General features: G+C 36.6%; 1 protein-coding gene across 22 annotated transcripts in view; it reads right to left on the minus strand.

Annotated features, from left to right (window-relative positions):
* NRXN1 (neurexin 1) overlaps positions 1-24,715 on the minus strand; it is a 763,795-nt gene that overhangs the window by 703,437 nt on the left and 35,643 nt on the right. Inside the window, exons 4-6 of one of the 22 annotated variants that reach the window (XM_086630140.1) lie at positions 21,583-21,597; positions 5,716-5,723; positions 5,340-5,365 (exon numbers count right to left, since the gene is read on the minus strand). The exons of 20 other annotated variants lie outside the window; for them this stretch is intronic. In XM_086630140.1, coding sequence (XP_086486266.1) covers positions 5,340-5,365; positions 5,716-5,723; positions 21,583-21,597 — 49 coding nt within the window. Of the gene's footprint in view, positions 1-5,339; positions 5,366-5,715; positions 5,724-21,582; positions 21,598-22,518; positions 22,537-24,715 lie in introns of all 22 variants that reach the window. One more of the 22 variants, XM_086630262.1, reaches the window with a different exon arrangement.

Genomic DNA, 24,715 nt, shown 5'->3' on the forward strand with positions numbered 1-24,715 from the left:
AAAGCTTGTTCTTGAGTATACTGTTTCTCTTCCCCAGCTCTGCGCTATCACAGGTTTAATAAACTTGGTCTATGCCCTACCATCCAGGCTGATGAAAGAAAAGTAGCAAAGAATTGATTCCAGGAGTGATGCCTGTGGTCGGTTTGTCCTTTTACTTGGACATAGAATTACTGACAGCTCGCACCGTTATCCAGCCAACTTTGCATGCAATTTACTAGCAATTTAGAAACTTAATCTAGCCCAAGATTTCCTAGCTTGCTTAATAGTACATCATGTTAGACAGTGCCTAAGGATTTGTAAAGAATACCATGGCATCTGCTGCTTCTTGACAATCTCTAACAATTGTTGAAGAATTGGCTTAATGCAATTTGTTGCTGACAAATAAATGTCTACTGTTACTCATCTCTTCCTTACTTTGCAACTTCTAACAAACCGTTTGCTTGAATATTTGTTCCTAAGTCTTGCAGGAACTGAAGTTAAGCTGGCAAGATAGACATGGCTCTTTTTTATTGCAATTTTAAATTTTGAAGCTATGTTTCCCCTCTTGCAGTCTTGCAAAACATCACATACCCTTACACACTTTCTTAGAGGAAACCTCTAATAGAGGTAAGATTGCTTCTGGTCAGTATCGTGCTAAGTATCAAACTGCAGTTCATCATACCTTGCTCATTCATGTACTTCATGGACATCAAGGACCTGAATATAATGAAATACAGAGCACATACCACTTTCCTACTGAATGTGTAAAATACCTATGCAGGATAGAGTTAACTTTCTTCATAGCAGCCTATATGTGCTGTTGTTTTAATTTGTGACTGAAATAGTGTGGGTAACACACCAAGGCTTTGGCTATCGTTGAACAGTGCTTGAACAGCGTCAAGGCTTTCTCTGGTCGTTATTCTGCCATTCAGCGAGCAGGTTGTGAGTGGGCAAGAAGCTGGAAAGGGACACAGTCAAGACAGTTGACCTGAATTGGGCAAAAGGATACTCCATACCATACAGCAATAAAACTGGGAAGTTTCGTTTTCAAACACAGCCATTGCTCGGAGACTGGCTGGACATCAGTCTGCTTTTTGGGTAAGCAACTGCCTTTGCATCACTTTGGGTTTCTCCTCTTTCCTTCACTTATTAAACTATGTTTAGCCTGAGCCATGAGTTTTTAACTTTTGCTTTTCCCATTCTCTCCCTTGTCCTGCAAGAGGAAAGTAAGTGAATGGCTGTATGAGTGTGTAACGGTTAGCTGGGGTCAACTGACAACAGGTGTGTTAGACGGAAAACTATGAGCCATGATTCATAACTCCCGAAAGCTCAGACCATATTTTTACTGCATGTATTGACACCAAGAAATATATCTAGTAATGTTAGTAACACAGGCAGCTTAACCATCTGAAAAAAAAACCTGTTTAGCTATTCAAAAGTATGCTGAGTTCTGTTCCAACAATACTTACTTTATTGCACATGGTAACGATAATTATTTTTGTACGAAGTAATTACACTGTAATTTTTGGTTGATTCAGAACCACTAAAATAACTAAATAATATGTAGGTGGTACAGTATGAATTCCACTTAGTCTACAGATTTCTATAAATCTTCTAAAATACAGTGTTTTGATTAAAATTACAGATGTGACTGAACCACTTATTTAGCTTTCATACCCATATTTTAGTTCTTTACTTTGTCCTGTAAAAACTGTTGTCTAGCTTTACATGGAAAAAATGGAAGCTCAAAGAACGGGCAAACCAATTATTTGTCAATGTTCATAGTACAAACGATAGGAATAGCAAAGGTTGATAGAACTATTATTTTTTGCACATTCCAAACTTTACATTAAAGTGCTCATAGTTTTCCTGTAGATTGCACTTCAGAAAGCAACATTGTTTCTGTGCATGGCAGCTACAAGAGTTCATATATATGTTACCTATCAAAATCTATTTATTTCTCACATAAAGATGTGGATACTGAAAGTTTTTCACTGTATATTTAGTGCTAGAAGTATTTGTGTCTTACTATAAGACAGGACAAGGGGAAATGAGTTTAAATTGAAGGAGAACAGATTTAGATTAGATCTTAGGAAGAAATTCTTCAGTACGAGGGTGGTAAGACTTTGGAATAAATTGCCCAGAGAAGTGGTGGATGCCCTCTTCCTGGAGGTGTTCAAGGCCAAGACGGACAGAGCCTTGAGTAGCCAGATCTAGTTGAGAGGCGTCCCTACCCATGACAGGGAGGTTGGATGCCATTCTATGATTCTATGATAATTCTAAAATACCATAGACTGCTGTCTTACTATAATTCTAAATACTATAGATTGCTTCATGGGTTTCGAACAAAGAATTTTGTTTGTAATAATGTTTGTCCAAAAGGAATTAATCATCTACAGGCAAAGGTTTATATACTTTGCCAAAGTTAAGTCTACGTTCCATATCTAGGGGACAAGACTTCCTCCTGTTCCTGGTACTTGGGTTGCAATGCATTTTCTGCAGTAGGTTTGCATGAATGTATAAATTAGCATTCTGCAGAACAATGCGCTAAAATAATCACACACCTACAGTGTTTAGATTTTTAAGTTTTATATTACTTTCAATAGGTATCAGACTCCTGCAAGAGTTTTAACAACTTTCGTGGTGTGCTGAATCTTCAACTGAAAGGTATGCATTACATTGCAAAAGCAGTCAAGGAGAAAAATGATAGATTTCAGCTTCTCCAGTGCTGTGAACGGATATTCTAACTTGGGACTGTATAGAGAAACAAGTTAGCCAGCTGTCCTTACTGGTGAAAAATTTTAATATGTTGCCATTCAAACTGTCATTATTTGTTTCCTTTGATACTCATTCTATTGACATTTTCCTGTGTGTCATGTCAACCAGGTAAGTTGATGACCTTCACAAGATCTCTTGTTGTATTTGAAATTTTAACTATTTTTCTTGCTACTTCCTTCAGAACTTAGCAATCAAATTGACCTGGGCCTAATGCTTTGCAAATTTTAGCTGGAGTAATCGCTTTATTGTCTTCTCCAGCATAACAGCAAGGTCCTTAATTTTCTTCTTTCCCTCAGGAAAATGTTTCTGTCTCTGGGATGATACCTTCTGTTTCTGCTATCAGCAATAAGACAAATAAATCTTTTAGTCCCTTAGTAGAAGCAGGCTCATTAGTTTCCAACTTTCTGTTGTTTTTCTCAGTGACTCTGGTTTTCTTTGCTTCTCTCTTTTATTGTAAATTTTAAATTAACTCAGCTCAAATACATCAAATTTGATACAACTTGGCTTAAAAAAAATTCTTAAAGCTGTACTTTGAAAATTACATGTTTTAAAAAAGTATATTTTTTTACTATATTTACTTCTGACATCCTCTTTATCTGTGTCATCATATTTCTCCCTACAAATCAGGCATCCCATTCCACACTATTGGTGACTTGTCATTTATGTATAACATTCATGGAAGCTGCAATATTAGTCAAGTCAGCTCTTCTGCAGTGGATGAAGCTATATGGACTTACACCATTTAAGCATATCATGAACATTTTTCTTATCTGATCTACAGAAATGGTGCTGTTGTATGTCATTCATCTGCCACTGCATTGCAAAATAACTTCCTATTTATAAAAGGCAATTCCCCTATTATCTAAGATCACAGCTAATACACCTTACATGTCTGAAGGTTTGATTTTATTTACCAACTCATATATGATGCCTGTGTTTGCAAAGAGCATCAAAAAGTCCAGGAATAAACCGCAGAGTAAGAGAAAAAATTTTGATAGGCTCCATTCTAACAATGTTTGTACTGATGTTCATCCAGAGAAACCATAATCATTGAAGGAGGCAGAATAACTTAAGTAATTCCAGCCTTATTACAAATTTAGCATCATATTTACAAGCAGATTTAAGGTAAAAAAATCTCGTATTGTGTTTGAGGGATGAACTGGTCAACATGGAAAGTGAGAGGAGGATGGGGGAATTTTTTCACCACCATCTACATCATTTAACAGTAACCTACTTGCTTCATGGGAGTATTTTTTCTCCTAAAATGTTAAACTTCGACATGTTAGGCTGTTCAGTTTGATAGACAACGGGTTTTATGGCTTGAGCTGGTGTATTAAATTTCATGTTCTTCTAAAACCACTCTCTGTACTCATCCATGGTTTATCTAATATTTCAAGTCACGTACTGTTTCTTACTCTGAATTCCCTAGGTTTTTTTGTCATATCCACACTGACAGCACTACAAACAGTAAAATACTTTTTTGTTATTAATACAATTTTTCAACCATTGCACTCTAAACAACAAAGATTAAAAGTCTTTCATTTTTTAGCCTAAGTAAAATGTGAAAGGTTAATTTTGTTTTGCAAATATCTGAAAAGTCTTAGCAAAAGCTTTCAGTTTGCTCTTTTCAACATACTTATGGTTTTCGAACAAAAATGTGAGGAAAATAAATAAGGTTCTTGGCCTCTAGCTTGAGACACAGCTTCTGCAAAATAAAAACAACAATTCTTTACAAAAGTACAAAGGACAATTTCCTTTTTCCCATCAAGTCAGCTGGAGTTTCAAATGCTTGCAGGCAAACACTTTGCTGAGTGTCTTTGCAACTTAACTAGAGTAGTTGCTTTATTGTCTTTTCCATAATAATAGCAAGGTCTTTAACACTTCCCATGTGCAAAACCAGTTCTTGCTTAGGATTATGAATTGAGCATTTAAATATCTTTCAGAAGAAATACCCAACAGCAATCCATCCACATATCTGGCCCACTTCACTAATGAAGAAACTAAGACACAAAAAGTAAGATCATATTCCTATGACGAAAATAAGGAAAATCTGTAGTTTGAAATATTTTCTCACTAAATTTCTAAGTGAATTATGCAAACATGAACTGTAGGTTAATATGAATTACTTATTTGAATGGTATTATAGATTGTTAAACCTAATTTGAGAGGATGTGGATTGGCACAAAACTGTCACATAACCAAAATAATGTGTAAAATTTGGCATTTCATGTTTTCTTGCTCCGTGTTAGTTCCTAAAAATACTAGCAATGATACTGATCCAATAAATAAATAATTTTTATGGTGCGATCCATTTCTAGAATTTCAAAACCAAACTTTTAGATTGCTTTCCTTACATTTCTCTCTTTCTCTATTTTTTGTGGTTTTGTTCAACACCATTGAAAAGAAAGTAGAAGGCAGTAATTTCCACAGAATCCTTAGCACCATGAAAGAACATGCTGAGAGATAAAGAGAGGTTTTTGAATAACTTAAAAAACATGTACAATGGCCATTAAAAATAGCTGCAGACTACGATCATACTGGTGAACAGCAAGAAAAACAGTTTTTCCAGGAGAAAGAAGAGCCATCAGTAATAGGTTTGAGGCTCTGGCTTTGTATCTGTCAAATGACTGAATGTGGGTAGAAACTAACTCAGAGAGGAGGCTGGAGTGAAAGTTAGTCTCAAATAATCATTGTTGCCATGAAACAACGTTTTTCAGACATGAAGCTTGCTGAGCACCAGAAGCATTTGCAGCACTGCTGGTTCCCATCAACTCCTTAATTATGAGTGATAAAACCTTCAGTTCCTCACAAAGACCACAAGTTTCACTTCTGCTTCCATTCAACAAAATCCTGATCTAGCTACAGCTCTAGTTAAAGTTCCAGGAACACACAGAAAACTAGCAAAGCTTAGTTAATATGACGGCATTTTATAACAGTCATACCTGTCCAAGAAATAACATACAGCACTGAGTTTTCAACAAACTAACATTGCGTAGTATTCTTATAAATATATCTATTTATCTATTTATATATGTATAAAACCTCTCTTATTCTGAGTTATACAAGCTACTATGAACACCTGAGTAATCATAAACCAAAAAGTGTTTCCTTTCTTTACTTACTTGTCTAGTCATAAAATTTTTGATATTAATCATAGATTTTTTGCAATAAATCATTAGTTCAAAATATGATTTACCGTTATCTACTGCCTACTGTAATTTTATCAATGCTAACATTGATTTAACTTATCTGATTATAAAAATAGCAGCTCAGTTTTTCTCCTGCTCACAGTTCTGTGAATACAGAAACTATAGGAACTGCAGTAGGGTCACTTAGCATTTAGATAGCTACTTAAGCTTTACATCTACCTAGAAGCAAGGTGAGCTTACCTATATTTTTGTAATTTTTTCTCTTTTAAAATATACACCTGGAATGACCTATTTAAAAAGAACTAAAAGTTTGTGTACGCTCTAAGCAGTTTTTCATACATTACAGAATGACATGATACTAGTGCAATGAATTAATTTGCACTTGTGTTTTGTTCATAAGAAGGCAGATACCTTTCTAATTGTCTGCCCAGCAGCTCACAGCCTACAATCTCAAAAATGAGCAGGGTTTTTCTCTGTCTATTCGTCATTAGCAACAGCACAGTTACAATACAGAGCTACGCCTCTGGTTTCATCTGTGCGAATTCATGAATGAATTTTGCAGTCTCACTGTCCTTCCAGAAACCTAATTAATTCCAACATAATGTTTACTTCTGGTTATGCAGAAGTACAGAATCCAGATCACTCCTACATCAGTGCTGGGTCTTTGGTGTTAAATGAACTCCAATATAGTTACAACTTACTGTAATAACTAAGGCAAATAAAGATTACTGAAAATAATTATAAACAAATAAACTCAAGGGATTATTTTACAAAAACACATTTCAAGACATAAGTAATCCCCTGTAAGGACCACTGAAGTCAAAGGGCATTTTTCGTTGACCTTAGTGGGTTTTGCATCTGGCTCAGAGTATAAAACTAGAACCACTGACAGTAACGGAAATGGCTTCTTAAAGTACGTCACTGTATATGATAAGGGAAAGTTAAACTGGTAATGGAAGAAGAACATGCTAGACAAAAGCTTCATATAGTGCACAGTTAGATTTTCATATTGAAATGCGCCACACAGAAAGGAATCATGTGCAGGCCATTATGCTAATTCCTGAACTGGGAAAGATTCAGTCCTGGTTATTTTAAGAATCTCAGTATAGAATTAAAAAAAACTAAACCAAAGCAAAACACCACAAAACAAACAAACAAACAAACAAACAAACAAACAAACAAGAGAGTAGCAAATACGAAGGAAACACTGTAAAATCTGGAGAAAATATTCACTTTCTGGTAAATGGCTAAAGGTTATCAGAGCTCATGAATGTCTATAGAAATACAGTAACTCATACCTTCATCCTTAAAAGGCTTTTTATAATTATCACTTTCTAAGAAATAATAGAAATAAATAAGGTAGTATAACACCCCACAATTAGAAAGGTAGTTTTAATATTTCATTGCTACCTGCACAATGAACTAAACTTTTTCTAGCCTGGTTTCTTGTAAACAAAGATTTCTTAGATTTTAAGATACACTCTTAACATTCACTTCCACTTAAGCCAATGGCCTTATTAATGAAAAACTGCCTTGTTAAAAAATACCTAACAAGCTCTACTCCTTTCAATTCAGTGAAACTGCACCAAGAGGAATAAGTCTTCTGCAAATGACACATTAAGAGGTATAAGAGTTTACTGGTTGGCCATGGCCGCCCAGCAATCCAATTAGAAGCCTTTTCCAAACAAATAGCACTTTCTTCTCTAAAGACCTATTGAAAATAGCCCCTACACAGTATTTTCTAAACTTCCTTCATACCCAATAGACTTTGAAGTGTATATGCCAGAATTAAAATGCCTATAGTCTCTTCCATTTACTTGCGACGAAACTTTATCTTTTTCCTGACTTCTATGCTTTAATATTATTCAAAGTTTTCAGGACAGAAGAACCAAGAGCAACAAAGAAAGTTGACAAGGTAGTCTCTACTTTCATATATCTTCTTAAATGTTATTTTTGATTTTGCAGGCTATTGTTTGTGCCTCTTATGTTACCATTTATATAAAGTAGGTACTCTTTTAAAATAAAACACCTGCCAATACACAGTGTGAAACTGTGACACTGCTGTTAGGAATGAAAAAAAAAACCAACCTGTATGACCCAATGTTAGCTAAAGATAAAATTCTTTCCTGTTTGCTTTTTTACCCTGTGAAAATATTCTCAAAAATAAGCTAGATGTTACAAATGTTTTTTGTAACGAATGACATATAGACTATAGATAGTATTTTGATTTGCAAAAGAATGGAAGAAAGAAAATTAAATAAAGAGTACTAAGGTATATCATTTAACCAGTTACTATGAACACACAGAAACAAAACTGGTAAATAAAATACAGGACGTCTTTTTTCTGTTCAAGTTTCTACAGTTCGGGAATCCTGAATCATTCATGCTTCGACATTCACACGTGAAAATAAGAATTAAAAATTGGTGCACTTTGAGCTTGATAAAAGAAATGAAGGCATTGACCGGAAGATGTAATTAAAATGTAGGCATTCATCTGACTACATTTTTTCTGGATTTATATACAGCATATACCAAAGACAATATTTCTGCTTAACTCATCACAACACAACCCTGCCCTCACATCATCCCTTGAAAGTATACAAATTTAACACAGAAATCAAAGACGAATATTAGAATATTTCACTATTATTAAAATTATTGTCTATGCTGCTGAAGGAAGTATATTTGGGAACTTCCATATAAGCATCAGAAAATTTGCCAAAGACCGTACTGAGAGGCAATAGTATTCTTATTTTTCCTCTTTTTTAAAACCTAAGAGCCCAAACTCCTGTGTGACCTTAAAATCGAACAGTATTACTAACTGTTTTTCTAAAGTTTAATGTTTAGATCATAAAAGACATAACTGTAGGATTTTACCATGTTATAATACATGATGATGCCAAGAATTAGTGCTGAAGAGGATCTTAGGCCTTCAGCTGGCCTATAATTGCACAAGGTACGATTTTTATGAACACTGTTAATTTTAAACAAGATATATTTCAACATCTATTATGTGCTTTGTTTTCTACTTTGTCTTCCTGTTTTAATTGCCCAGATATTTTCAGAGACCATAATTAAATGCACATTTAAATACTAACAGTTCCAACTATTATAAACTTCAATTTTGCTTCATATAAATTTCTCAACTGCTCTCCAGGAGGCCAGGATAGTTTTATGGTGATCAGAGTAAGAATGTTTTAGTCCAGTTACAGCATAATATATGCAATTATATTCCACAAGAAAACGTGTTGCCTTTTTTTCTCATACAAAAAAAAACCTGATTTTGTGTTTTACACCTGAGGAGATCATAAAATGCTTTTATTTGTAATACTAATTTATGAATAGGTGAGGTATTTTAGAACAGCTTTTACAGACAGAGCATTTCTAATAGGTTAAGCCTTCTATTTCCTGATCCAGGGCTTATGCCTTTCTAATGCAAGATAAAATATTTTTCTTTGCAGTTTCAGTGACTTTCCTAAATAGCTTGACTTCAAAAAAAAAAAAAATCAGATAACTAATTCCTTTTCTGTTCTTGAAGAATGAACAGAACTCTGCCAATTTATCTGAAAAAAACAAAGGCTTTCAATTGTTTTGGCCAACTAATTCTGGTCATGTCATATGGCTATCAATTGTCATGCTTTAAGCTTTCCTTTTTTATGGAGAATCTGTTTGATCACAGTATCGTTTGGAACACTGCTCGTACGCAGCAAAGAGGTTAAGTGTTTTATTTTTATTCCATTCCATGATTTCTAAAAAAAGCACATTAATAGATTCTAATGCAACTCTCCACACATTCACTTGTGAAAAACATGTTTACCAGCAAGAACAATTTCCAGCTTTTTTCCTGTGACACATAGCATTCTCTCTGTAACAGTTGTTCGGCATGTTGATTAACAATCTTTCTGCTTGGACACATGTGGATGTGTCCAGCTGATTTGTAATTTCACATTACACTGTGCAACACATCTTGTATTGGTGACTGACTGCTCCACTTCGGTGAAGGCAAAATGTGACTCAGCAGCTTTTAAAATCACAAGTTTAGCTCTACAGAACTGTATTAGCATTGTAAACACTTCTGGAAGGTGTGCTGTAAAACTGACAAATTTGCCACTCTTGAATAATTTCAAGCTCAGTAGGATTACCTTCATTTCTGTTTCTATTGCCATTTCTGCATTCCCAGGTTTGATACTAGCAGTGAAGAAATGTGATTGAAATGCATAAATTTGGTTCCTCATTTTCTGTTGTGGTGTATCACAGCCTTAACTTAAATCTTCCTTCTTAGATTTCTAGGTCAGAAATATTATTCCATAGTAGCTTGCAACACTGAACTATCTGTAATGGCCAAAATCTGATAAAGCTCATCTATAGCTTTTCCTGGCTAAGTGATTACATGGATGCCTTAGGTAATTAAGCATGCTTAAAAGCTCTTAATTTTTTCTGAAAATACTCAGGCTTGGCTAGTAAGATAAACAAAAGACAGATCTCTGTCAATCAGCTTATTAACATATCAGAGACACAATCTGGTAATGCTCTAATTTGAGATTTAACTCTTTTTTTCCCAGGTCTGATCATGATCAAACAATTGCAAATGTCCTAAATAAAGCTCATCATATACTGTTCTAGAGTTTCCATAAGCCAGAGAACACTTTACCTTTCTAGTTACTGCCTAGTTTTCCAGCCTTAAAAACGTTCATTAGTCAAACTCACAGTATAACCAAGACTTTCTATAGACCTTCCACAATGGACAGACCTTTTATTCCAGCTATTCAAACAAAGTATCCCACTTGTAATTTAGTTTCCTTCTCAAAACTTTATCACCTCAAACACTGTACCCCTGCTGCATGTGTTCAGATTTCTTTCCAGGTTCTGCTAAAGCCATAAAAAGGCTATTTTGCTTTTTGTAGTGTCCCCCCCTAAAAGGGGGGGGACAATAAAATACTGTATTTTATACGATAAAATAATGCATTTTAAATATATCTTTACAGACACAGATGAAACTACCACATTTCAGAGGCTCTGTCAATATTCACCCCACTTCGTCCATGACAACAAATCTAGGACGTTTCATCAGTATTTTTTAACGTGTTTCAAAGCGTGCTGTGTGTTTACTTGGGGCTTGACTTTATTACTAAAGTGATAGTGCATAAACTACAAGCTATTATATCTACAATGGTGAAGGCAGTGTAAGTATGGATTAAAAAAGATGTAGGCATGGGGATGAGCTATCTGTTGCATATGTTGCATTGTTCCCTCATTAAGCGTAATTTTCATGAATGACTCTAAAAATTAAGAGTCTTGGACTTTTCTGTATTTCTGGCTCCTTTGCTTGCAAGGTTTCTGCCAGCATGAATATACTGGCACAGGATAATATTTGTGTTTAGTTGAAGATAGCTCTGCAATTAACAAAACAACATAACCAGATAGTTGAGTCAGAAAAACACTGGTGATAGTAGAACCTCTAAAAGATGTATATGACAACTAAAATGAAACATCTGGAAAAATCCATCTCCCAGTATATATGTCATTTATGAGAATTCATTTAAAAAAAATGTATCACCATCTGTAAATCACAGTATTTCATTCCTTATTTTAAACTAGAACAATAACTGTATGTGACAGTTGGGATTTGTTTGTATTTAAAGGCCACATCTGATTTAACATTGTATTGCTGCACCAAAATCAATAGACCCATACCAATTTATACGGGCTAAGGATGCATTCATTTTCATTTATGTCATGTTTTTTGGGGGAAAAAAAGACGAGATTTATTACTTTTCAAACGTACACGGTATTTCAAAACATTTTGAGACCAGAATCAGGCTCCTTCTATGTTTTTGGATCATTCTAAGAAGAATTTTTTTTTTTCGAAATCTATTGCAAGTGCTATCAGAACATGAGTTCCATGATAAACTCATACCATGTATTTGATTAAATATGATAACTCAATTTATAGTGAACAAAATGTGATCATTTAAATCAGATTATCATTAGGTTAACCTGAGCCAGACTTTGGTCTTAAATATGCCAGTTTCCTAAACTGAGTATTTGCTGCTAAAAGTTAATTATCTCGATTTTTCTAGGCTTTCAGCAGATAGTATCATGAGCTGCAAAACTGAAATCAAGAGTCAGACTCATATCTAACATTTAATGGGCTTTGATGAAGATTTCCCCATATAGTCATATGATGATAGTATCAGTTTAAGCTTCCCAAATACACTTTTTTCACCTTTAGTTAGCAAAAATATATATCTTCTTCAAGAATATCCCATACAATTCTTAAACTTACATTTCAAAAATTAAAACGTTTTGAGTAAGTCTATACCTGACAATTGAGTGTCTTATAACTGAAGACTCACAGACACTTATAATCCTCAGTGATTTAGACATAAAGCTGTAGACAACCTTAACAGCCAAGAGTCTCCATGATCAAGATCTGACATTTATTTGTAGATGGTTTTAGTTTTTATTGCTAGGAGGATGTTAACATTTTATTTAATAGTCTACATCATCCAAGGATGTAATTAAAAGTCTACTCTATTACATGCAGTAATATCAGACAGCATAAAATTCACAAATTAATTTATTTCAACACTTTCTTATTCTACAGTAGAACCAAAAATCTTTTTCTAGGCTACTCAGAAGCAATCTAATTTTTTTCCTACCATTTTTAATGTCCATAGCAAGCCACTGGGAATCTGCTAAGATGCCATGAGATAAAGTACAGAATGACATCCACTTCACCTCGCTTCGTGTCAGTTGACAACTGCACTGCTCACACTGCTCTTTTTCTAAGATCAGCATCTGCACAGATATCAAGTGGCTAAAGCTGAATCTTGATAAAACAGAGAGCATGTTAGTGGGAAAGTTGTATGTTTCTTGAAGATTTTTTTTCCCGTAACTGTTTCATCCATCAATATGTCATGGCTGTAGCTTATAATCATAGTTCATTTACCTGGAATATTTTTTGCAGTATGACATCACTCTATTTTGTAGGTGTGTCAAGAAAAACATGTATTTATCTTAGCAGTGGCTTGGTACTCAATTATGCTTAGTCCATTAGTATCCAGATGGGGAGATGGACAGATTTATGGAAGTAATTAACACTTGTTCTGTACATACATGAGACACACATTTCTATATATCTTTTTAACAACCTGGCATTTTCTCATTAATTTCTCTTTTGTGGACTTATGAATTGGAAAAGATTCAAACTGTTCACAAAACACCAGCCTGCCTAAAAGCTTAGGTTCTTTCCTGATAAATTACGTGCTCTTTTGGATTGCTATTGAACAATGTGTATCTGGACTAGTAGTTCTCACCTTAAAAATCTTGCATGAAGTTGTTTATGGGAAATGACTTCTCCATCTGATGTTCTGACTACAAGGAAGAGTATTAAAAGATGCCAGCAAGTATTTGAGCTGTCTAAAGACTATTGTATTTATTGTCAGAAAAAATAAAAGTGGTCACTAAATTGCTTACTCTAACCAAAATCCATAATCCATAAATTGCTTGCTTTAGTTCTTTTAAGAAGCTCTAATGCTACAGTGACGGAAAGTATACAGAACTCTTAGGCATTATTTAAGTATTCAAGAAAATTTTCTTGGTTGTCGAGAAGTAAGTTTGAGAAAAACAGGATAACAATAAATAGTCAACGTACTTCCATCTAATTGACTATTCAATATTGTTGTTTACCATTCACGAATTTTGTTCACCCATAAGAGAAAACAAAACTTGTAGATCGAAATGGGAATCATTGCTTGGTAATAAACAGAGAGGTTTTCCTTTTTTGGTAAATATATTTATTTATCATAATGGGCTTTTTTAGTAGTTAAACATTAACTGAATAATTATGCACCAGGATATCTAGTAACAGTTTGTTACATTCGTTCTGGCTTACTCTCTTATGCACTATTTCTCTTCTCTTCCCCTGTTTCTCTTGGTCAAAATATTATCATTTTCTTTGGTTTTGGTGCTTATTAAAATGGGACTCTGCATTCACCAGCTTTAATGAATTACAAACCAATGAAATAACTACACTTCATTTCTCACTCTAGCTGAAAGCAGTATTCAGTGAGGGCAAAATAAAAAATAAAAAAAACCCAAAACTATGTGTAACATATGACAACATGAAAAAAAGCTACACGCTCCTCTTCTTAACTTCTACACTTTATCTAAAGCCTACTGAATTTTTCTTACTGAAAAAAATTTTGGGTAGGTTCCTAAAAATCTTTGGACATTGCCTTAACCGTTAAGCAGTGGAGCTGCTCTTTTTTATACCATCCGTGCAAACAGAAGAATAATAAGCTGCTTAGTTTAGCAATAAAAACTGAGTAACAGAGGTAGACTTGCAGTGGCAACATTCTGCTGTGTTCCATGCCTATGGTGAGAATGCGAATAGGAATAATAGGGTAATTAATTAAAACTTAAACTGAGCTTATGATCTGCAGTGAGAAAATTTTCAAATTATACAGCAGAACTAGTAATCTGCAGTACTCTAAAGTATGCAATTGCATACGTAATTTCAAAAAACAGAATATGTGGCATGTGGAAGGAATTCTTTTTAATGTAATCAAAACTGTTTAAATGGAGACAAAGAAGATCCCGAGAGTACAGTCACAATGCTGTGAAGTTCTGCTTCACAATTTGTCATATAAAATAACACCAAGTAGCCATTAGATTGTGTAGTGTGCAGTACAGTAGTCCACATCCTTGTGCATATCATACATGTCCTTTATTAGTGTATAAGAGATGTACACATTTTTTGTGAGTAATTATGGCTTTGCTAATTTTTCCAAAGGAGTTACCCACAACCTGATGATCCAATTATACATAGTATTTCATATGTACAAAGTTATAGGACTAGTTACCACTGTATCTGGTATATAAGGAATTAGTCTGGTCCAGCTGTCATCTTTGAAAATAAAGTCCCACTGACGAAAATATTTTTAAAAACAATTATTTAAAAATGTTTTTACTTGATATTCTAGAAGTACTTATAAAAATAGTAAATAATTACTTAATCTTTAAATATCAGTTATGCATTTTCTACAAAGCATTTTAAAGAATGTCTTGTACATGTGTCTGTAGAAAGATTTGTTAGCTCTCTAATTAATTAAACTGGCACATAGCATTTTGACAAGTCATCTGCATAAGGCAGCAGAATGCATGCCTACACTCTTCTGATCTGCTTCTCCAAAAGTTAACCAATGGATGGAAAAAAGCTTGTGTTATTTCTGTCTTTTTTGTTTCTGACCTTAAGACATGACTTTATCTCATGCTTTTCTTTTTCTCTTTGCTTTCTAGTGAATGAATTTGTATTTGGTTTGTAGCAAAATACAGAAAAATATTTCTATCTCAGTTCTTCCTTCCTTGCGTTATAGCCACAGCTCCTTTAAGAGCTTTTGGACAAGAACTTTTGTATTGTTAATGTTACTTTACCAGATTACAGCAAACATTTTCAGATAGGAAAATACTTATTTTCCAAAATCTACATAACAACTACATTGTGTTGCCCTAGTACATAATTTTGCATCAGAACAAAGAGAATTTAAAAACTAGAAATAAAAAAATGCCTCTACTTTCAAGTACCATTCGAAATATATGGTTTCTTAAAAAGCAGACTAAATTGCAAAAGTTCTCAAAACTTCAGGAAGTACCAAAACACTGATGAAGTGAATGAATACAACTGATAGATGTTTTGCATGAATCTAATCTGAATGAAGGCAAGGTTGATCTGAAAGAAGCAACAAACGCAAAGCAGAAAATACAATATTCATCCTTAATACTCTTCTTGAAAGCTAGATATATAAAAAATGGTTATCTGATCAGAAATGCACAATTTCCTGCGCCATTTTGTTTGGAAAAAAAAAAAGGGCAACCACAACTAAAATTGAATTTTAAACCTTCTTTCTGCAAAACATAAGCTGGGTAGCTACAGATAAAAGTATTGATGAAGAATTGTATTGATCAGCTACAGTCCATGCATGTACAAGTATTTACTTATTTATAATGAGTTGATTTTGGTAATTGAACACAGCTATCCAATAGCTCTTTCCTCCCCTGAGCCCTCACCTATCTGATAGTATGCATAAAAGTGAGAGCTATATAAATTTCTGACTTAAAAAAAACCAACAACCCAGCTGTAGATATAGCATACCTATATGCTATGGACGTGGGCAATTTTTCTGTTTGTTATGACAAGCTCATTTCTATCAATCCATTTACACAGTGTATTGAAAATATAAAAAATCAGAATCTTCATGTATATCTGGTATATAAGGAATCAGTCTTCTAATCTTCTGTGCTTCTTCAGAGCTGAAAAACTGTCAACTACTCTGCAAAATCATGCAGAACTTCTTAAAACTCATATCACTGAACTTCAGATACATTGTAAATATGGAGATGTAAGGTAAATACCAAATTCATATTTAAAAGAAATGCTCTTAGAATAATCTTTACTTTTAGATTCTACAAACCCAAAACAAAAAACTACAAAACCCAAACTACAAAACCAAGAGAGCATCAAGATGACATCTAAATTCTACTGTAACACCAATACCAAGAATTATGAATAAATGTTTTAATGACATTTACATTCCGTGATGTGAATTTAAATTTTCAATACTTAACAGAATCTAACAGTAAAAAGAATCTAACAGTACTGTACTGACAATATAGCACTTTCTAGAACAGAAGGACAATTCTCATCAATACATCTTAAAGACAAGCAGCAAGCTGAAAGCACATGGATAGGAGACAAAACACCATAGTTGCAGGCATGGTTGAGTAAACTATTATCTATTTGCTCAGCTGCATCTATATTCCCTTACTTACTAAGGAGGTCCATATTACTTACTAATTAGGTGCATATATATCATAGAATCATAGAATGGTTAGGGCTGGAAGGGACCTTCAAAGGCCATCTAGTCCAACCCCCCTGCAAGGAACAGGGATATCTCCAACTAGATCAGGTTGCTCAGGGCCTCGTCCAACCTGGCCTTGAACGTCTCCAGGGATGGAGCATCCACCACCTCTCTGGGCAACCTGTTCCAGTGTTCTACAACTCTCATGGTAAAAAATTTTTTCCTAATATCCAATCTGAATCTACCTCCCTCTATTTTAAAGCCATTACCCCGTGTCCTATCACAACTGGCCCTCCTGAACAGCCTCTCCCCATCTTTCCTGTAGGCCCCCTTGAGGTACTGGAAGACCGCTATAAGGTCACCCCGGAGCCTCCTCTTCTCCAGGCTGAACAGCTCCAACTCTTTCAGCCTGTCCTCATAGGAAAGGTGCTCCAGCCCTCTTATCATCTTCGTGGCCCTCCTCTGGACCCTCTCCAACTGGTCCATGTCCTTCTTATGTTGGGGGCTCCAGAACTGGACGCAATACTCCAGGTGAGGTCTCACGAGGGCAGAGTAGAGGGGGAGAATCACCTCCCTCGACCTGCTGGCCATGCTCCTCTTGATGCAGCCCAGGATGCGGTTGGCCTTCTGGGCCGCAAGAGCACATTGCCGGCTCATATTGAGCTTCTCGTCCACCAGTACTCCCAAGTCCTTCTCCTCAGGGCTGCTCTCAATCCATTCTCCACCCAGTCTGTATTTGTGCCTGGGATTGCCACGACCCAGATGTAGGAGTTTGCATTTGGCCTGGCTGAACTTCATGAGGTTGACACGGGCCCACCTCTCCAGCCTGTCGAGGTCCCTCTGGATGGCATCCCTCCCTTCCAGCGTGTCGACAGCACCACACAGCTTGGTGTCATCGGCGAACTTGCTGAGGGTGTACACCATGCCACTGTCCACGTCACCGACAAAGATGTTGAAGAGGGCCGGGCCCAACACGGACCCCTGAGGGACCGGTCTCCACTTGGACATCGAGCCGTTGACCACCACTCTCTGAGTGCGGCCATTGAGCCAATTCCTTATCCACCAAGTGGTCCATCCATCAAACCCATGCCTCTCTAGTTTAGAGAGAAGAATGTCGTGCGGGACAGTGTCAAAAGCTTTGCACAAGTCCAGGTAGATGATATCCGTTGGTCGACCATTGTCCACTGATGTTGTCACCCCATCATAAAAGGCCACCAAGTTAGTCAGGCACGATCCGCCTTTGGTGAAGCCATGTTGGCTGTCACCCACCACCTCCTTGCTCTCCATGTGCCTTAGCATGGTTCCCAGGAGAATCTGCTCCATGACTTTGCCAGGCAGAGGTGAGGCTGACCGGCCTGTAGTTGCCCGGGTCCTCCTTGTTCCCCTTTTTAAATATGGGGGTTATGTTCCCTCTCTTCCAGTCATCGGGGACCTCGCCAGACCGCCACGACTTCTCAAATACAATGGCCAGTGGCTTGGCAACTTCATCCGCCAGTTCCTTCAGGACCCGCGGATGGATCTCATCAGGTCCCATGGACTTGTGCACCTTCAAGTTCCTCAGATGTTCCCGAACCTGCTCTTCAAGTACAGTGGGCGGTGGTTTATCCTCACAGTCCCTGCTAGTTCTTTCCACTGCTTGGGTGGTAAGACAAGAGGCTTTATCAGTAAAGACTGAGGCAAAAAAGTCATTGAGTACCTCAGCCTTCTCTATGTCCCGGGTAACCAGAGCACCAGTATCCTTCCGGAGGGGGCCTACATTCTCCTTGGACTTCCTTTTGTCTCCTACATACCTATAGAAGCTTTTCTTATTGCTTTTTATATCCCTTGCCAAATTCAATTCCTTCAGGGCTTTAGCCTTCCTCACCTGATCCCTGGTCACTCGTACAGCTTCTCTGTATTCCTCCCAGGCTATCTGTCTCCGCTTCCACCCTCTGTAGGCTAACCTCTTCATTTTCAGTTGGTCCAGGAGCTCCTTGCTCATCCACGCGGGCTTCCTGGTCTTTTTGTCCGACTTGTTCTTCATCGGGATGCACCTCTGCTGAGCTTGGAGGAGGTGCTCCTTGAATGTGGACCAACTTTCCTGGGCCCCTCATCCCTCCAGGGCCGCCTTCCGTGGCACTTTGCCCATCAGGTCCTTGAAGAGGCTGAAGTCCGCCTTCTTGAAGTCTAGGGCACAGAGCTTGCTGTATAGTTTCCTTGCTGCCCTGTGGATCTTGAACTCCACCGTGTCGTGGTCACTGCAGCCAAGGCTGTCCTTAAGTTTCACATCACCCACCAGTCCCTCCCTGTTGGTGAGCACAAGGTCAAGCATGGCACCTCTCCTTGTCGGCTCCTCTATCACCTGCAGGAGGAAGTTGTTGTCCACGCATTCCAGGAACCTCCTGGACTGCCTGTGCCCTGCCGTATTGTCTCTCCAACAGATGTCAGGGTGGTTGAAGTCCCCCATGAGGACCAGGGCTTGTGACCGCGAGGCTGCTCCTATCTGGCTATAAAGCGCCTCATCTGCTCTGTCCTCCTGGCCAGGTGGCCTGTAACAGACCCCTACCGTAACATCCCCTATCCGTCCCCATCCTCTAATCTTGACCCATAAGCTCTCTGTCAGCTCCTCCTCCGACCCCAGGTGAAGGTACATGTATATCACTTAACTGTCTTACGGATAATATATTAATTTCCTTTAGAACACTCAAACTCCTGCAGGTTTTGGCACTGAAGCTGGTTGACCTATTTAACTAACGAGGCTTGACGATTCCATAAAGTACCATTTATTTGGCTACAGAAAAGACAGCACTACAGTTCACACAGAGATTAAAGAAGAGGTGGTTTTGCCTGTCATGTGAATCTCTTTTAAGGTAGCAAATTTGTTTCATTTTAAGAAGATCGTAGAACTTTGCCTCAAACTATGAAAGGGTTTTGCTTAGAGACACAAACCAGAAAACTAACAACTACAACTACATAACAACCATGAACTTCTGCTCCCATGAGAAGATGATCTTTCCGCATCTAATTGCAGATTTGATACCAGCTGTTCATCTCTGTTGCATTTAAAGCTTCTGCTTTGACTACATGAATGTAGCCAGGCAGAATTGCAGAGGAGGCATTGTATTGTTGGCTGTTCTTTCCATGAGTGCTTACAAGAAGAAGTTCTCTCAGTGGAAAATTACTTTTCTGAATGGATACTAGCAGTGTTTGCCAATTACTTAAAGGAAACAATTACTCCCATGGCATTCATAGATTACGGTAAATTATGAAAGCATTTTTGTTGCGTATATTCCCGTACAAGTTTTACAGGGTTTTATTCATTTATAACTTTCTCTAATGTTTGTTGCTTTGGACCAAAACTAGCTACGTATGTCCTCAGCTATGACGTTAATGTAGTCTTGCTAGCTCTTTTGTAAGTTAGCAGAAGTTTCAGAGAGACTTCAGAAGAACAGGTTCAGCTGTTTTTTAGCAACATTTATGTTGAGAGGTTTCGATAAGACAGTTCTCTAGTCAAAGGAAACTGAATTTTTTTTGAAATGTAAATAAATAGACGAGTCATTGCAAAACAGATTTTGAAGTCCAATCAGCAACAGAAGTTCACTAGTTCAATTTAGCTGAAAATCTTGTCCACAGTTTGAATAAAAATAAATTATGCACAGCTACTAAATGGCTCAGAACATGCTTAGGACAACAGTAGTTTCTACTTTAGGTTCTACAATTTTTCTGTTACTATCATGTTGTACTAAAACCGGACAAACCTATAGAATCAATGGAAAATAACAAAATCCAGTAGCATAGCTAAAACGAGCTTATTAAGATTTCTATTTGTTCTGTCCTCATTTTTTTCATTCATTTCTGCATTACAAGCAGATGGGCACTGACAATAGTATATGTAGATTAGGATAGTTGGACTTTCAGTGGTATTACAGAGTAAACTAGAACAGCTGGGCTGCCATTTGACGATTCAAAAAAATGTGTGAAAAATTATTACCGAAACAGGACTCAAACTCTACATATGCTGAACCATCCACATTTATGAAGTTTCTCCAGCTCGTAACCCAAGTAATTTAATTTTCTTTTTGATAACAGAGTCCGTAACTATTATATTTACAAAACAATTTCCATGAACCTGAGCCCTTGTAAGTCATTGGACCTATTTCAGTTGATTTCAGTTTGAATTATACTGATGATGAACACTTAATATGAATGTTTTTAGCCAAAAAAAACCCCACCAAAACCAGAAAAAGAAAACAGTCAAGATTTTACTTAGATAATGTTCACTACTCTTCCACATGGAAAAGCATCAGATGAGTCAAGATTTTGCTAGCAAGCAACATCAAATTTAAGAAGATGCAATTGATATATTAACAGATCATTCATATTTATATTCTACCCTCAATAAATAAAGCATTTATCTTTTATTTATAAAGTCAATTGCAAAGATGAAAGTCTACTTTCACATTCTAAAAGTTCTTTTGACGCTGTACTGTGTTGTCTCTCTACGCAATATTCCATGAGTGTGCAAAAGTCTTACAGGGGAAAGTACCGTGCATGCACTTAGAAATAGTTGCTGTTTTAAGGTGTTACAGAATCACAGAATCACAGAATGTTAGGGATTGCAAGGGACCTCAAAGGATCATCTAGTCCAATCCCCCTGCTGGAGCAGGACCACCTAGATCAGATCACACAAGAACGCATCCAGGCGGGTTTTGAACATCTCCAGAGAAGGAGACTCCACAATCTCTCTGGGCAGCCTGTTCCAGTGTTCTGTTACCCTTACTGGGAAGAAGTTCTTCCTTACATTTAAGCGGAACCTCCTATGTTTCAGCTTATACCCATTTCCCCTTGTCCTATCATTGGATACATTGGGTTACAATCAAAATATTCAATTCGTAAGTAGATAAAGGATGAGGAAAGGAAACGAACCACAGAGAGGAGAAGTTAATGGCCAAGAGTGCAGAGAACAGATTCTTAAGACCCAGGCTCTAAGCAAAACTGCAAGTTTATATTCCATGTAGGAACATGCTCTGTTTCCATACGTGCACATTTATACAGCTCCTGCAGTGATTTATACCATGGCTAACCACTGACAGACTGAAAATATAATGGCAGTATTGATTAGAATTATGGAACACTAAATTGTATGAGGAATAAGGTAAACATAGCCTTTCTCATTTAAAATTTTAGGCATCAGGTTGGTCACTGATTTAAACTGCTGATATCCTAGAAATCTAAGAAAAGACATTTATTAATTATCATATCTGCAGAACGTTATTTTAGTGTCACATCCCCCATTATTTGATAGATTTGTACTTCCCATGCCTTGTTTTACTTGCATAGAATCTGTCCACGCAGCAGCTCAAACGCTCAGAGAAAATGACTGTTGCTGTGCACATTGTTATTTCAGGTCATATGTCACTTGTTTAGATAGAAGAGGTTGCTAATTAAGCAATAACAATTAAGGCACAGGGCATTTTCCGCAGATTAATGACCAACTAGGAGGAGCTGTGCCAAGGGCCATTAACCCCGGCCAGTCACTCACTGTGATGGGACAGATTTCTTTGAAAAATGCTAATGTTCTAAAATAACAAGGATGACTCCGGACATAATATGAATGTATACAGGAATGAATCAAATTAAGTTCATTATGATGATTTGTGTAGTGAATTCCAGGCCTTTTCTGGTTTCTGGGTAACAGAGGAAAATGGATAGCCAGAAAACGGTACATAAAAGAACACTAAATGTCATTAAGTGCTCGAGCTTCTCTAAACCGCTCTCTTCAGACGCGTCTTCTTGTGCGTTTGCTGCTCTGATGACCATTTGTAACTTTGGTTATTATCACAAATATTGGTAATTTAGCAAAAACAGATGCCTACTAGTGTTCTTGGTAAAAGGTCCACACTTAGGAGAACACAAGGAAGTACTTCATCCCTTTCTTTTTACTCTCCGGTTCTTGATCTGCGAAACGCTCCTCTCTGTGATTTGCCAAGTTTCCACTCCAGAGACAAGGAAGGTTGCTGCAGCCCCAGACCACGAAGCTCTTCAGCCTTTTCATGACCTTGCAGTAAAACATTTCTGAAGGGATCTAGTTGAAAACAGTGCAGCTAAACACTAGCCTGTTTGCCAATTATTGTTTTCTCAAATTATAGCAGTTTACCTTTTTATTATCCCTGCAAGAGATTTTTTGCCTTCCTCCACACAGCCAATTCTTCTCTGCACCAACCATTTACATCTCCTCAATTTAAAATTTATCCACAAATAACACTCAGCAGAATAGAGGAGGCAGAAACCCAGAAGGTGAAGTGGAAACTTGCTAAGTAGATAGGTGAAAATGATCCATTACTTTTTCACTTCCACAAGTAACTTACTGCTTAAGGCTCTCATCCACAGCCACCTTTTCCTCCACCCTTCTTCCCTCATCCGCTAGTGGTTTTCACCTCTTCAAATACATTGATTCATATAAGTAGGTTAGATATGGAGCAATCATAGCATTTTCTGTCTCCAAGGTGAAATAAGCAGCCATATTCAACACTATTTCTAACTAAACAAACTCTGAGGAAAAAGAATATGACTATAAAATCCCTTTCTGAAAATTATATGAGTGTTCAAGACTCTTTTCCGTATTACATTTCTCCTGACAGTTCAAAAATCTGATTACCACCTAACTTTTACTTATAGTGTAAAAGATCATGTATAAAAACTTGAAAAAAAATCAGAAGATATAAAACAGCTGCAATAGATGAAGAAAGATTATTGGTTTAATGGAAAAATATCTGGAAATGCATTCTTTAATTACAGTGTTTGGAATCTGACCAAGTGTTTTACCACAGTAGCAGATTAAAATAGAAATATTCCTTTATCACCTGGAAGAGTTTGCTATGGATATAGTCTGAGAATTACCACCTTAAGTAATTTGAAAAGCTCAGTTGATTAAAAACGTGACCTTTAGTCTCAGTGCAAACTTGTTTAATTTCAGAACTAGCCTTTTAAAAAGGGAACAGTAGTAAGTCTAGAAAATCATTACAGATACAAGAGATTAAGATTTTAAAAATATTAATGTACTTTTTACTTATAAATATTTTTCCATATTTCTGATTTTCCACATTTGCTGTCATTTTGTTTTAATAATGTGTAAAAAAATTTCTAAAATTAGTATAAAGCATCTGAATTTGCTTGTACAAGTAAAATACTCCCACGGTAACATGAACCTCCGTGACATGGCTGTAACCCAGAAGCCTGAATTCTGTTATTGTATACCTACCTACATTACATTTGCACTGCCTACATTATTACACAACAGATGTTAAGGCTCATCTGAAATTACTAATAGTAATCAAAGCAATACTGTATAAATGTTAAAGAATTCCAAGGAATTTCATCAGGAAAAACCAGCACCTGGAGCCTTCCTTTTCACTCTCTGTTGTTTGCTCTTTGTACCCCTTCTTTTTTCATTGGTTTTCCATTAGTACTTTTGGGTAATTTAAAATGATGGGAAAAACATTAACAAAACACTTCTCAAGCTCAAAGACAGATCGTATTTTCTCTCTAACATAGTATTTGTTTGCTGTCCTGGGACTTGCATTAGTGTGGCTCATCAAATGTGTTTTTCAAGGTGATGAGAGTGGGGAAAGCAATTGCTGAAATTAGAGTCCTCTCACATCCTTGTAATTACTCTAAAGCAGCAGCTAAAGTTTCCACAGAGATCAGGGCTTTATTATGCTCAGTAGAACTAGTTAGAAAAAAGCAGTTCTGAACTTCAAGAATGTTCAAAATCTTAACTTTTTTTAGGCCACGGGGAACAAGCAGAACTCAAAAAAAAAAAAAGAGATACTATGGAATATTGGAAATGACTGCGAGAATAGGGAAGATCTGTATTAAGCTCCAAGAAGCCTCTGCAAAACATGAAAGTAAAGGCGAATTATGTTTGAATTATTACTGACTGCTAAAGATTCAGATGCCTCTGTCTAG

Source organism: Tauraco erythrolophus, chromosome 2 (genome assembly GCF_009769465.1).
Source record: "Tauraco erythrolophus isolate bTauEry1 chromosome 2, bTauEry1.pri, whole genome shotgun sequence".
NCBI classification, from domain to species: domain Eukaryota; kingdom Metazoa; phylum Chordata; class Aves; order Musophagiformes; family Musophagidae; genus Tauraco; species Tauraco erythrolophus.